Source organism: Heliangelus exortis, chromosome 6, assembly GCF_036169615.1.
Source record: "Heliangelus exortis chromosome 6, bHelExo1.hap1, whole genome shotgun sequence".
NCBI lineage: Eukaryota > Metazoa > Chordata > Aves > Apodiformes > Trochilidae > Heliangelus > Heliangelus exortis.
Window position 1 is genome coordinate 21,009,676 of NC_092427.1, and position 13,275 is coordinate 21,022,950.

The following is a 13,275-nucleotide window of genomic DNA, read 5'->3' on the forward strand; positions in this document are numbered from 1 at the left end:
TTCCTAATTATCTAGTTATCCTGAAAATTATTCAGGGAAACATGCAAATGAAAGGCAGCACAGTTGGCAGATACCAGGGCAGGGATTAGTTTGTAGCACCCACGACTTACAAATTGAAGCTTCCCTATGGTGCACTCTGTGGAGCAGGACCTTGGTTCCTAAACTCAGAAGGACATAGATTACAGTGCTGTTTCAGGGGGCTGTATTGCAGGTTATGACCTTTTTCAGTGTATCTGTAACTGCATTGCTGCCCAGCAATTTGCTGTCATCACTGTAGGACAGGTTCAGTGACAGGTAAGGTTCAATAGTCCTGCAGGTTGGATGGGGAACCATAGAAATGGTGCTGAAAAGGGCTTCTGGAGGCCTCTAGTCCACTCCTCTCATCGAGGTGATGTTATCATCAGGACCAGATCAGATCTGTCACATCTTCATTTAGCTACATCTTGAAAATCTTGTCAGATGGCTATTGTTTTATTGCTCCTAAAAGCAGGCCATGTTTGTTCCTTTTCTGGGGCTCATGAAGACTAGGTTGACCTGCTGAACTTGAGCTTTGTTTTTATTTGTGTGTATATTAGCAGAGCTATTTCACTATCCACTGTGGCATAAGGCCACACTGAAAATATTTTGCTTGCTATCCAGAAGTACTTGTACCCAGAATTACTTCACAAGGTGAAAGCTGCTTAATTGGACTTTCTTAAAGGTATCTATATCCCTCAGGCCTGATTATTTAGCAAGACACAGAGAAGTGAACAGGTCTCACTGAAGGCTGTCTGTCAAGATCTATCTGCATGTCACTGTCTATGTGGTAATATCTTCCAAAAGTATTGCTGTGTGTGTGCATCCTCACAGTTATGTTGACAGCTGTTGGTGAAATGCCTGGGGGAAAGATGTGCTGTTGAAGAGGAGAGCTTCTAGAGGAGGCTGGTGTGCTTTGTAACAGCCTGGGTCACACTTCAGGGCAGTTGGGCTCTGTAGATTTATCTGTAGCTATACCAAGAGAACTGCCTTTGAGTGAAAAATCTCCAGAGCTGGAAAGAGAAAAGATTTTTCACACTACAAACATTGTTAGTGGCAAAAATCTACAGACAGAATAAGATACTTTCAGCTCTTCTAAAACAACTATGTTTGCAATGAATTTATTGGTGAAAAAGCATCTAGTTCTGTTCTTGTTCCTCTCTGCTGTTAACATGGGACTACCATGACCAAGTCATTAGAGCAGTGCTGTATAAATGAAAAGAAGATGAAACAAGCTGACGTACTTAGTCACTTGAGTGGGAGAAGGTAATATTTTTTACCTGTTTTTTTAATGCAGAGCTCAGCTCAGTGCTCTCTCTCTGTGAGCTGATTTAATATTGCAGTTTTCCATCCAGACATTGATTCAAGCTTTGTATGTGCAAGTGGGGTTGTAAAGCAATGTACACATTGTTTTAAGATGCTGGAAGTGTGGATAGAGTTCTTGTATCTTCATGCTTTAATATTACAAATGTTATACAAAGGACATCACTGAAGACAATTGCACCCAAGTTGGTGGGAAATAGAGCTTGAGGTTGGAGCTCAGTATGGGACTACCTCTTTCCTCCAGAGCTGTTCACTGAGTGCTACAGCAGTGATGAAGATCTAGCTGAGCAGCTGCTGACCTATTCCTGTGAAGCCTGGGGGGGGAGCAATTGTCTGGAACTCGCAGTGGAAGCCAAAGACCAGCAGTTCATCGCACAGCCTGGGGTGCAGGTAATGTCAGCAAAAAGAAGGTGCACAGATCACTGTAACTCTTGTGCTCTGGGTAGTTTAAAAGCCTCCTCACTGTTCTTGCTGTGAAAATGCTACCTTCTCATGAACAATCTGTGAGAGTCCAATGATCAGACACTGTCCTTTTGGAAGTGAGAACTTCCAGGTGAGGTTTCATAGCTCTGTGAACTCAGAGCTGTGCATGGCAACAGCAAAGCTGTGTCCTGCAGTATGCTCACAGAGCTGCACTGCATCCCAGGGAGCACTGGCTGTGCCTAGCAGGACACAGGATTGTGTGCTTTTTCTTCTTCAAATAAAAACTGGCTTGTTTGCCCAGAAATGCTAAGTCACAGATTCACAGAATCTTGGGTGTTGGAAGGGAACTCTGGACATCATCTAGTTCACCCCCCTGCCAGAGCAGGTTCACCTAGAGCAGGTTGCACAAGATGGCATCCAGGTGGGGTTTGAATGTGTCCAGAGACTCCACCTCTCTGAGGAGTCTGTAGCACTCTGCCACCCTCAAAGTAAAGGAATTCCTCTTTATGTTTAGATGGAGCTTCCTGTGTTCAAACTGGTGTCCTTTACCTCTTGTCCTGCCTGTCAAGTCTTATTTATCAAGTCAGGAGGGGAAGACTTGATTTAGAGCTGTAACTTATAATGGGCTGGATTATAAAGGCTACCTGAAGTGACTGCTGCCTTTGGCATGACTTCCATGTGTGCACAGTGTAAGGTGCCTTCTAAAGCAGGTCAGGTCCTGCACAACCTCAATTTGAGCTCCTTGTCATGTACACTGGAAGATGGTTGAGCTCACAAACCAGCACACTCTTACTGATGCAGAAAGCTTTCTGTATTGCTGAAACAGGAATCCCAGTTATGTTTATGGAAATATGAAAGTTTTGGTTTATTAGACTAAATCAAATTTCATCTAATATGTTTCCTAGATTATTTTGCTGCTGTTAGAACTTTAAAAGATATTTTCTTCTTCCCTGTAGAATTTTCTTTCCAAGCAATGGTATGGAGAGATTTCAAGAGATACTAAGAACTGGAAGATTATACTGTGCCTGTTCTTTTTCCCTTTAATAGGCTGTGGTTTCATCTCATTCAGGTAATCAATTGACTTCTCATTAGCAGAAGCAAAGGAAATCAATTAATTATAGAATTATAGGGCAATGCAAGCTGGGAGGGACCTTGAAGATCATCCAGTCCAACCCTGTGCTCAAAGCAGGGTCATCCAGGTTACCCAGGACTGTGTCCAGTTCGAGTATCTCCAAGGTTGGAGACTCCACAGCCTCCTTGGGGAATCTATTCCAGTGATCAGTCCCTCTCAGAGTTATTCAGTGGCTGAATGAGCTTTTGACAGGTTGTGTCCTTACTCTGATCTGGAGTTAAGATGTGCCAATTTACTTGTGTGCCTCAAGTCAGTGGAAGGAGGATGGCATTACCTTTAAAGTAATGTGCTGTGGGAGACTTCACCTTTCTCATTTTTCATGATGATGAAGAGCATGAGTGTTTCCAGGCATAAAAGCCATGCTTTGAGACCTTTTCCCTTTTTTATTTCCTCAGGAAAAAGCCTGTGGAGAAGACTAAGAAACTCTTCTTGTATTACGTGTCTTTCTTCACCTCCCCCTTTGTGGTCTTCTCCTGGAATGTCATCTTCTACATCGCTTTCCTGCTGCTCTTTGCTTACGTGCTGCTGATGGATTTTCAGAAGGAACCGACTGTCCTGGAGACGACCCTCTACGTGCTGGTCTTCATTCTGCTTTGTGATGAAGTGAGACAAGTAGGCAGCGCTTGCAAACCAAAAATGTGTAGGGCTAGGATAAGAGCCTTGTGGTTTTCCCCCCCCTTAGTAGTGTAAGGCAGTGTAGAATTACAGGGGAACCACTTCTTGGGGGATGCTTTCAGGCAAATCAAAGTACAACACTTTTTTTTTTTTTTTCTTTCCCGATGTTTAATTCCTACTTGTGCTCCAAAAGCTGCAGTGTCCATGAATCAAGAATGAATATGTATTGGCTTTGGGGCTGTGTGGATAAGCTGATGCTAGTGGAGGTATTTCTCAGGAGTGCTTGGCTTGAATTGCCAAAAGAGTTAAGACTAGGAAGTTAGATTTAATATATTTATCTGGGTGCATACCTCTGGAGCAAGTGATTCCTGCCTCTCTCCTGCAGTTTTCCCCCAGCTTTTTTTCTTTTCTTCTTTGTTTTTTGTTTGGTGGGTTTTTTTGTTTTGTTTTGTTTTTTGTTTTGTTTTTTTTCCAATGAGCAACATGTCCTTATGTATTTCTGCTTGTCTTTTAATGGTAGACACACTTTTTGCTAGTTTTACATAGTCCCAAGGAGCAGTTTTGAAGTGCCTGCATTGCTTTTGCTGGTGTTGGAATGTCATGCAGGACTGCCTTTATAGCCAGCCACTTAGTTAATATTATTCTCACTTTATTTATAAGAGGTCACTTGAAATATACTGGTCTCTAGGCAAGTGGGTCTCTACCAGTCAATATTCAGAACAGTATGGAGATGCTGGGGAAACTGGAAAAGAGATGAGTGTGTGGTTTCAGTACAGTGCTGTCCTGTAAGGCATTAGTTAGTTAGCACCAGGGTGTTTGTGGGTGCTCTGCTGGATCAGAACACCCTGCAATAATAATATTTCTTACATGAACTGAAATGACATTGCTTAGTGTTGATGTTACTGTTCTTAACTTGCTGTGTGGTCTTTTTCCTTTGTATGACTCAAGGTGATGCCCTGTTTAACGCAACTTGCTGAGGAAAATGGGGGAAAAGTAAAAGGCTCTGTTGCAATGAGAACACTAATGGAGTGTTTGTTTCTGCTGATTTAGGTTCTCTGGACCTGTCCTTGCACTTCCTGTGTGTACCCAGCAAAATTCTTGGGGAAAGCCTTAGGGATAGAAAAGTTCTTTTCCTGCCAGTGTCCCTCTTTCTCACTACCTTGAGTGGGTAGAACCAGCCTCAGATCCCAGTAATCCCATTCAGAGCTGGTGGCCAGACTGTACCAGTTTTGATTGTGGAAGTGGAGGCAGCTAAAACCAGAGACTTTATTGAAGATTTAAAGTTATCTTAAGCCATCATCCTGGCTTCAGACTTAATTTGCTAAGGCATGAAATGCAGACCCAGTATCCCAGTTCTCAGCTTCTCAGGAAACTTTCTCTCTGGCTTCCTCTGAAATAGATTGGCCCAAGCCAGGACAGTGTGCATTGGGCTAACTCTGCAGTCAAAATGGTATCTGTATCCTTAATATTTTATAAAAGGATTGCCTCAGATTTTATTTTTTCCCATCAAAGGAAAAGTAAGAGTAATGTTGCCTGGGGTCCCACTGTAGCTACTGCAGTCAGATAACTAATTCTGGGGAGAAATCATCCCTCTGATTAGATCAATGTGTCTGTGGAGGTGAAAGCTACTAGATGCCATTCCAAATTTAAAGCAGATTGCTTCATTTTTCAGGAAAACTGAGCTGTATCTGAACTGTAAGCTACTGACTCAGGCTTGTTTTCACTTCTGATGATCTTAGAGGTTTTTTAACTAGCCAGAGCTACTTTCTGATGTCCCATTTAGAGCTGTCATGGCAATAGTGAAATCGGAGATGCCTTTTTCCTGCTATCTGCTTAGCCACATGGATGTAGCCTCCAGCCAGGTGAGTGGGTAAACTTGTGGGCTGTGCAGGAAAGCCTCGTTTTCTCAGGGAAGGAACATGAACAGAAGCCTCATGCACATTAATTCTTGTCTATGGGAACTACTTGATATTCGAAGGACTGAACTGCATTGCAATCTCAGTTTTTGTTACATGGTTGCATGCATCTACCTCTTGTTTTCTTCCTTTTTGCTCAAGAGGTTTCGACCAAAGGATTTCATTCCTCCTGTAAAAGAAGAGGCATCAAGCTTAAACCTGCTGCATTTAATACAGCTTAGTGCAATGATATGCTTAGTGCTTTGTGGAAGACCTCTGAGGCTTGTGAATATAGGTGTTCCCATAAAACACCAATTCATTGTCATGTGTAGCAAGACAACTTGTTTGATTTAGAGACTTACTAGACAGAAACACAGTAATGTTACAGGTGTCAGACATGCTCTCCTCACTGAGTCCTTAAGTAGGAAGCAAGCTACTGTCCCCCAGGATGCTGAAATATCTGTTTAGTAATACCTGGAGGCTGTCACCCTGATAGCTGCCACACCTGTCTATCTTTAGCACTGTCTCCCAACATGTGAAGAAAATGCAACAAATGTGCAACTGGAATAGCAAAGTGGGGCTCTACTTAGACCTTCTGCATTTAGAAGAAAACTCCCCTCAATCTCTGTCTCCCATAAAAATACAGAGAGCAGAACTGCCTACCTTGGACATACAAGTTATGGGAGAAATTCACTGATCGGAACTCTACTAAGCTATTGTTATTTCAGTGAAAATTAAAAATAAGTATGACCCAGGACTATTTCTTCAGACATGATGGATGTTTCTCCTGGCTTAGTTACTTGTCCTAATAAGTCCTGTCTGACTTGTATCCAGAGGTTGGTTCTTGAGCAAACTCTGGATCCAGGGTGCAGTACCCCAGTCAGTTTGGGAGTGGGGAGAGATGCTCATTGGACTTGTAATTCAGAAATAGAGAGCCAGGTGATTAAAAGAATAAATTAAATCTGCATGTTTGATCAAAATCATGTGTGGTAGTTACTTTCTCCTCTTTTTTCTTTCCAGTGGTACCTGAATGGCAGTAAGTATTTCTTAGATCTGTGGAATGTTATGGATACGCTAGCAATCTTCTACTTCATAGCAGGGATTGTGTTTAGGTGAGTTAATATCTTTTCTTGTGGCCATGTCATGGCTTTGCTTCCTTTCTGGGTTTTGACTATAGAGTGTAATGAGATTTTGAGAAGCAACATGTACACGAAATTCCTTGTTCTTTAGGAAGGCCCCAGTATTGCCAGGTCTTGACAGTAAATCTTGAAAAGCAAATAAAGAGATAAAGTGATAGGGGGAACATCTGTGTGCAATATTTTCTCTTTTTTGTTTAACGGAAATTGAGTCTATCCCTGAAATGAAAGCTCGATTTCCTAACCTCCTGCTCTTCCTGGGCCAACAGGAAAGCCCTTCTTAAATCTTAGGTTTGGCTGAGCATGTTTAGGAGATGATGACTGAAACAGGCTTAGGGTTCGTGACGGTGCCTTCAAGACTGGCTGTGTAGTGCATATCAAATGAAGCTGCAGGGTGAGGTGTCTGATATCTCAGGAGTCAGAAGTCCATTGGGATTTCCCCTGGCTCATATTATTGGCTATTTGGTGTGGTAATCTGTAGTCTTTGGTCTGTAATGTGTTGCATTTCAGGGGCCTGTAATTGTACCTACAAGAGTCCAACAGAATGTCATTAGCTCCTATAAGCTGTTTTAGATGAATGGGGGGGGTTAACAACCATGACAGAACTGACTGAAACACATTTTACAGTGTAATTGTTCAGTCAAACATAACTTAATTCTTGTGGCCGCAGAGCAGTCCTTACACTGGGATGTTTTTAGAGGGCTGTGGGAGTAGCAAAAGGCACAAGATTCCTTCGCTGTTGATAGCTTCAGAGGGGAGATGGAAGTACGGCTACAGTGTACCTAAAATTGGAAGGGTGTACACAAAGTGTGCACTAACCACTTCTACCACCTCTCACCAGGTGAGAGGGGGCATGGGACCCCGTGTAGCTGTGCTGTTTCCCAGTTACTTTCCATTCCCCATTTCAGTGTTTCAGTGTATTTTTATCTGACTCCCACATGCTTTGCACAACACTTCTCTTAATTTTCTTTTACTTTCTCCATCAGGCTTCACTCATCTGATGAAAGCTTTTGGTATTCTGGGAGAGTCATTTTCTGTTTGGACTACATAGTTTTTACTCTGAGGCTGATCCATATTTTCACAGTTAGCAGGAATCTAGGACCCAAAATTATTATGCTGCAGAGGATGGTAAGATGCTGGCAGCTTTTCAAGAGTCTAAATAAATGATGTGATGCCTTGTTTTTTCCCAAGTTCTGATGATGGCAGCAAGTTATCTTCTCTTAAATCTGGTTAACAGGATTAATTAACATTTTAATAGGACCCAGCTGAGAGCAGGGCCTTTTCCTCTTCCTATATATAGGAAGAGTTTGAAATTAGATTCAACCTAAAGATCAGGTTGAAGAACAGAAAAGAAAATTTTGTTTCTGATAGCTTTTGTCCTGCATGTCTCCACTGTTTCAGTGGTATATTCCCTCACTCATTGTTCACATGGGTCTTCCCCCAAAAAGATGATGATGATAAAAGGCAGAGGAGGAAGGTTTATCTCTTCAGCTGCATCCATCACACAAGGAACTGGGTAACTGGATGGTAAGGAGCCTCTCCTGGAGTGGCCTGGCTGATTCTGTCCTTTGTAGCTGGTGGGTGTTTCATAGGATGTTTCATAGCAGTGCAAAGTAATAGGAAAAGAGTGAAATTCCATTTAATAGTGATATGGCCTGCTGTAGCTGTCATGAATGAGGAGTGTTGGAGAGATGGAATATATCTGCTCGAATTTTTGTGTGGCCCCTGGAGCTGCTCTTCCCTACAGGGATTCATCTGCAAGAACACAGACACGTGCCAAAGAAGTGTGTTCAACATGGGGAGTGTCTGGGGAATGACATTCAAAGGGTAGGTGGGGTGTTGTTAGATGGCATTAGCAGAGGTTTTCCCTATCTTTCTGCATTTCTACAGTGTCTCCTGCCATAGCAAAGGGCTGGCATATATGGAATTTAAAAACCAGCTCTCTAAACATTACCTGGTCTAGACATCACCTGGTCCCAGAGAGCCCTGGGATATGGAAACAACCACACAGGATTGTTTCCTGTACATCTTACTCTTGTTTGGGCTTTATAAAAAGAACAAGGTTTTGAGTAAGTCTAGTGGTCTTGGGGCACCTGCTTGAAAAGGCAAATCTTTGTGGATGTGGATCTGCAACAAATGGGAAAGCTGAGCTTGGGTATTAGCAGTCCTCAGTTATCTGTATATTGTAAGAGCCAGAAATTATGAATCTGTTACCCAGTGTCTGGACTGTAAACACTGGTTTAAAGCCACCCAGAGTGGCATTTTCAGAAGTGGTGGCTGCTTCCATGCAACACTCAGCTGCAGGGTCTGCAAGTACAGTTGGTGCATAAATAATCTTCATATTTTGACTTGGCTTTTGTGGGTGGAGTCTGTCTGATGCCAGGGGGATATTCTGTATTCTGAAATGTGCCTTAGTTTTATGGTTGTGTAAACATTTTTGAAGCTCCCTGAGTGGGAATGGTAAACTATTTGTGTGTGTGTGTTGGTGACTGTAAATTTACGGAGCAGTGGACTGTAAACTTGCAGTAAAATGGTGCTGTGCAGGTTTTTCTGATGTTTGTTATCAAACAATATCAAATCAGAGAGAGAGAAAAAATTCACTTATTGTCCTTTTTTCAGATGATAGATGTCTTCTTCTTCCTTTTCCTGTTCGCGGTGTGGATGGTGGCCTTTGGTGTGGCCAGACAAGGCATCCTGAGGAAGAATGAGCACCGCTGGGAGTGGATATTTCGATCAGTCATCTATGAGCCATACCTGGCTATGTTTGGCCATTACCCTGATGATGTTGATGGTAGCTGTCTTCTGTGGGAAGCTCTCCTGGGCGGGTGGAAGTCTCTGGCCTTTCAGTGCTTGTCCAGTCCTGTACTGACCCCTTTCCTCCAAGCAGTAACAAGGCGAGGTTTTGTGTCTGGTGGGGAGGTGGGGAAGGAGCAAACCACACGTATGGTGCTCAGTGGCAGGAACTGGGGCTGGGCCCAATAGAAAGATGGGAGGGGGCTCACTGTTTGCTCTCCATTCTCACCCTCTGAGGTACCACCTACAACTTTGACCGCTGCACCTTTTCTGGGAATGAGTCCAAGCCTTTGTGTGTGGAGCTGGATTCCAACAACCAACCCCGCTTCCCGGAGTGGATCACCATTCCCCTTGTCTGCATTTACATGCTCTCAACTAACATCCTCCTTGTAAACCTACTTGTGGCCATGTTTGGGTATGTAATAAAGGAATGATCACTTGCTTGTGATCTCTGTATCAGTATCCCTCTGAGAAAGGGAATGAAGTCCTGGAAAAGAGCAGGAAGACAGTTGTGGGACTCTGCCTGTGTCTTCCGCAGAGGAATTGCTGGGAGTGGACAGCAACCTGTAGTCTGGACAGAGCTCCCATCTTGAAACAGCCCCCTCAAGTTAAGTGTGTGGTGTGGAAAGGTTAACAAAGGCAAGGTTATCCCACATTTCTCACAGCAATCTGATAAAAAGGGGTACAACATCCTGGGGATGAATTGTCCCTGTCCTGTCATTATTTCCCTAAGCATCCTTTGTACAGTGGGCTTAGTACAAAGCCCTGTGGTTCACACAGCAGGTCAGTCAGTGCTTTACCGAGTATGAGTTGCTGCACAGCTGACCTTGCTAGACTGGATAAATGAGTTATTGTTATAACAGCCAATTTATGACACTGTGATTTTATTAACCAGAACTGTGTAGTGATAATAGGTCTCTTACTGCTCCAGTGGACCTGCTATTTATTGCTCTGACATATACTACAGTCAATGGGCTGCATCTCGGGACATACAAAAGGACTTGGAAATGCCATCACCTCTGTTTTTATATGGTAATTTATCTGTCTGCTGGTCTATCAGTCAGGAGGGCTATTCTGCCATCTTTTGAGGTGTTACAGCGTGTAATAGGGTCAGATGCATGAAATGCTGGTAACTGCTACCCTTGTCATGTAGCCAGCACTGAATTGCCAAATGAAAATGGAGTCTGTTGTGCACATTATAAAATATCTATTGACTGTATTGGGACCAGCAAGAGCAGGGAAAAGTTTCCTCAGCTGCTTCTGGAAATCTTTGCTATTGACACAGCGAGTTGAGTTAAAAACACTAAGTCCTTTGTATCAGACTTGGGGAGTGTATTGGCTTCCCTTCTAAACTCTGACTTGTGATTACAGTTGGGTTGGAGCTGTGGCTCTGTTCTCCTTCCCATCCCTGATGCTGTTTTGCTTTACACTCCCTTGCAGCCTGGGCATCCTTCTTGAATGTCCACTATGTTTGTTTCTGTGTTTTGATGGTATCTTGGCCATGCCAGCTTGGCAGGAATTTGCTTTGGCAACAAGATCATTTACTGGAACTGCTAAGGATTCCTGATTTGTCTCAAGAGGAGTTCCCTTCTGAAGGAGAGTGCAAATTCTTCCTGGCCTGAGAGGAGTGTATTAGTGTGATGAGTTGTGAACAACTCAGCTTTTGCATCTGCTCTCCCTTCTGCTCTGAACCTTTCTGTGTTGAGCTGTGCCAGCGACAGGGAGGAAAAAGATTTTTGGCAAGGCAGCTAGGACTAGCATATCTATTTATTGTACTTGTGTTTTCCTAACCTGCACGGGACCTGAGGACAGCAGGCAGTACTTGTACTCCCTAGAATAGATGAAAGCAAGTCAGATTAATAAAGAACAGCTCTACCCTAGAAGCTCTACCCTAGAAGCTTTTGATATTTGTTAGAACACTTATTTTAACAACACCTATTGATAAATTCTCTGGTTTATTTCAGGCCAGTAAAAACCTTGCTTTAGCCAGTTAAGCTTGTTTTGTGAACCCAGCGTCAATACTCTAATGGCACTCACAGAGCTGTGTGGGGTTCATTTTAACAACAGAGTGAATGATTTGATCAAGCAGGAGTGCTGCAGTCTGCTGAGCTTGGTGGCCAAACTGTAGTCACAGATGTTTTTCTCTTGCTGTAGTTAGAAATGTGTGAGTCTTTGATGGCTACTCCTCAGACCATTGCGTACATATTATTTGTCAATCTTTAATAATGCTGATGTCTATCAGACACCAGTCCCATGAGTGGCTCTTCAGGTTGTGATTACAATTATATAGTCATGTTAAGAAGTGAGAATATAACTTCTTCTATGCATCTAGTATGCATTAGCTGAAAAAGATGAATATTACATTTTAGATACATTTGGAATTGTATTTATCTTCTCAAACAAAAGATAATTTCAACCAGGTGAAAGTTTTAGTTTATCTCTTGCAAGGGTCCCTTAGGACCTCAACATAGACACATAGACATTTGGAAACATCCATCTGCCATTTAATGCCAGCAAAGAAAGGTCAGGCAGTCTGTGAGTTGTTTGCTCTTGTGGTTGTTGCTTTGCAGGATTTGTACAGTGCTTAGGTTTGATCCGTGTCTGGAGCATTCTTAATGCCTCCACTAAAAATCTCAGGAGCTTTAAATTTTTTGTATATGTTCTATTTTTAGGAGGGTGGGTGGGTTTTTTTGGGGGGGGTTGTTGGTTTGGTTAGTTGATTTTTTGCTTTTTGGGGGTTTTTGTTTGTTTGATTGTTTATTTTTTCTTAGAAATAAACTATCTAATGAATTAATGAGACACAGTATCTTGCAAAGAAGTTCTCATATGGCTAGACTGGAAGAAAAATGTCTATAGATCTAAGGTAGTGAAAGTATGTGGAGTGTTTTCTCCCTGATTTTATTAGTTTCAACTTATTTGTTACTTCAGGTTGTTGTTTTTTTTTTTTTTTCTATGGCCTTATTTCCTCCCATTTCCAAATTCCTAAGAAGATGACAAACTCAATCACCTCCTAATGAGTAGGTTAGGATGAGTAGGGATGACTTGATGTAAACAAGCCTGGACATAACAAAGAGAAGCACTTTGTTACTTGGCTCTGATGGAGGTATTTGGTGAGTAACTAAGGCTGTGTGTATTTTCTCTTTCTTCCCTTCCAGTTACACTGTTGGATCAGTACAAGAGAACAATGATCAGGTGTGGAAGTTCCAGCGTTACTTCTTGGTCCAAGAATACTGCAGCCGCTTGACCATCCCCTTCCCATTTGTCATCTTTGCCTACATATACATGGTAATGAGGAAATGTTTCAAATGCTGCTGCAGGAAAGAAAGTAAAGAGCCATCTATTTGTTGTGAGTAGGCTCATTCCTTCTTGCCTAGAAGTCAGCTGGGTGGGAGGTGCATTGCAGCTCTTCCATGGAGTGGTGTGCTTAAACTGTGAAGTGTCTGGGGGCACTTTCAAGGGCAATATAGACCCTGGAGGAGGTGGTTGTACTGGAAGTGAGGAGCAGCTCATTCATGCTCTCCATCAAGTGCAAAACCACTGTGTTCCTCAAAATCTCTTTGAGATTCAAGTCAAACCCCTTGTCTGCTACTCAGCTATAATCTTCCTTCGGTACTCAAAGTGCACAGGTGGATTTTCTCTGGAATATGGGGAGTTCCACTCCAAGCTCCTTATGCTGAAATTCCAATTGCTGGGCATTTCTGAGATCCCTGCCCTCCAAATAGCTTTGGAGCAGTTCTCATGGTAGAGCACAACAGAACTCTAACCAGACCAAAACCAAAGCTATTTGGAGGGCAGGGATATAGTACATTCTTGTCCAAGACATTTTGAAGCAGAATTATGTCATATATATATGTAAATGAATGAAGTTGTCCAATTAATCCTATCATTTTTAAGCTGCCTAGATTTGTTTTGTGGGGGTTTTTTTGCTGTTGTTGTTGTAGGT

General features: G+C 42.6%; 1 protein-coding gene across 1 annotated transcript in view; it reads left to right on the forward strand.

Moving 5' to 3' along the window:
- TRPM8 (transient receptor potential cation channel subfamily M member 8) overlaps positions 1-13,275 on the forward strand; it is a 44,800-nt gene that overhangs the window by 22,646 nt on the left and 8,879 nt on the right. Inside the window, exons 14-21 of the mRNA XM_071747096.1 lie at positions 1,583-1,728; positions 2,718-2,830; positions 3,289-3,505; positions 6,424-6,515; positions 7,526-7,667; positions 9,159-9,330; positions 9,570-9,747; positions 12,488-12,678. Coding sequence (XP_071603197.1) covers positions 1,583-1,728; positions 2,718-2,830; positions 3,289-3,505; positions 6,424-6,515; positions 7,526-7,667; positions 9,159-9,330; positions 9,570-9,747; positions 12,488-12,678 — 1,251 coding nt within the window. The remainder of the gene's footprint in view (positions 1-1,582; positions 1,729-2,717; positions 2,831-3,288; positions 3,506-6,423; positions 6,516-7,525; positions 7,668-9,158; positions 9,331-9,569; positions 9,748-12,487; positions 12,679-13,275) is intronic.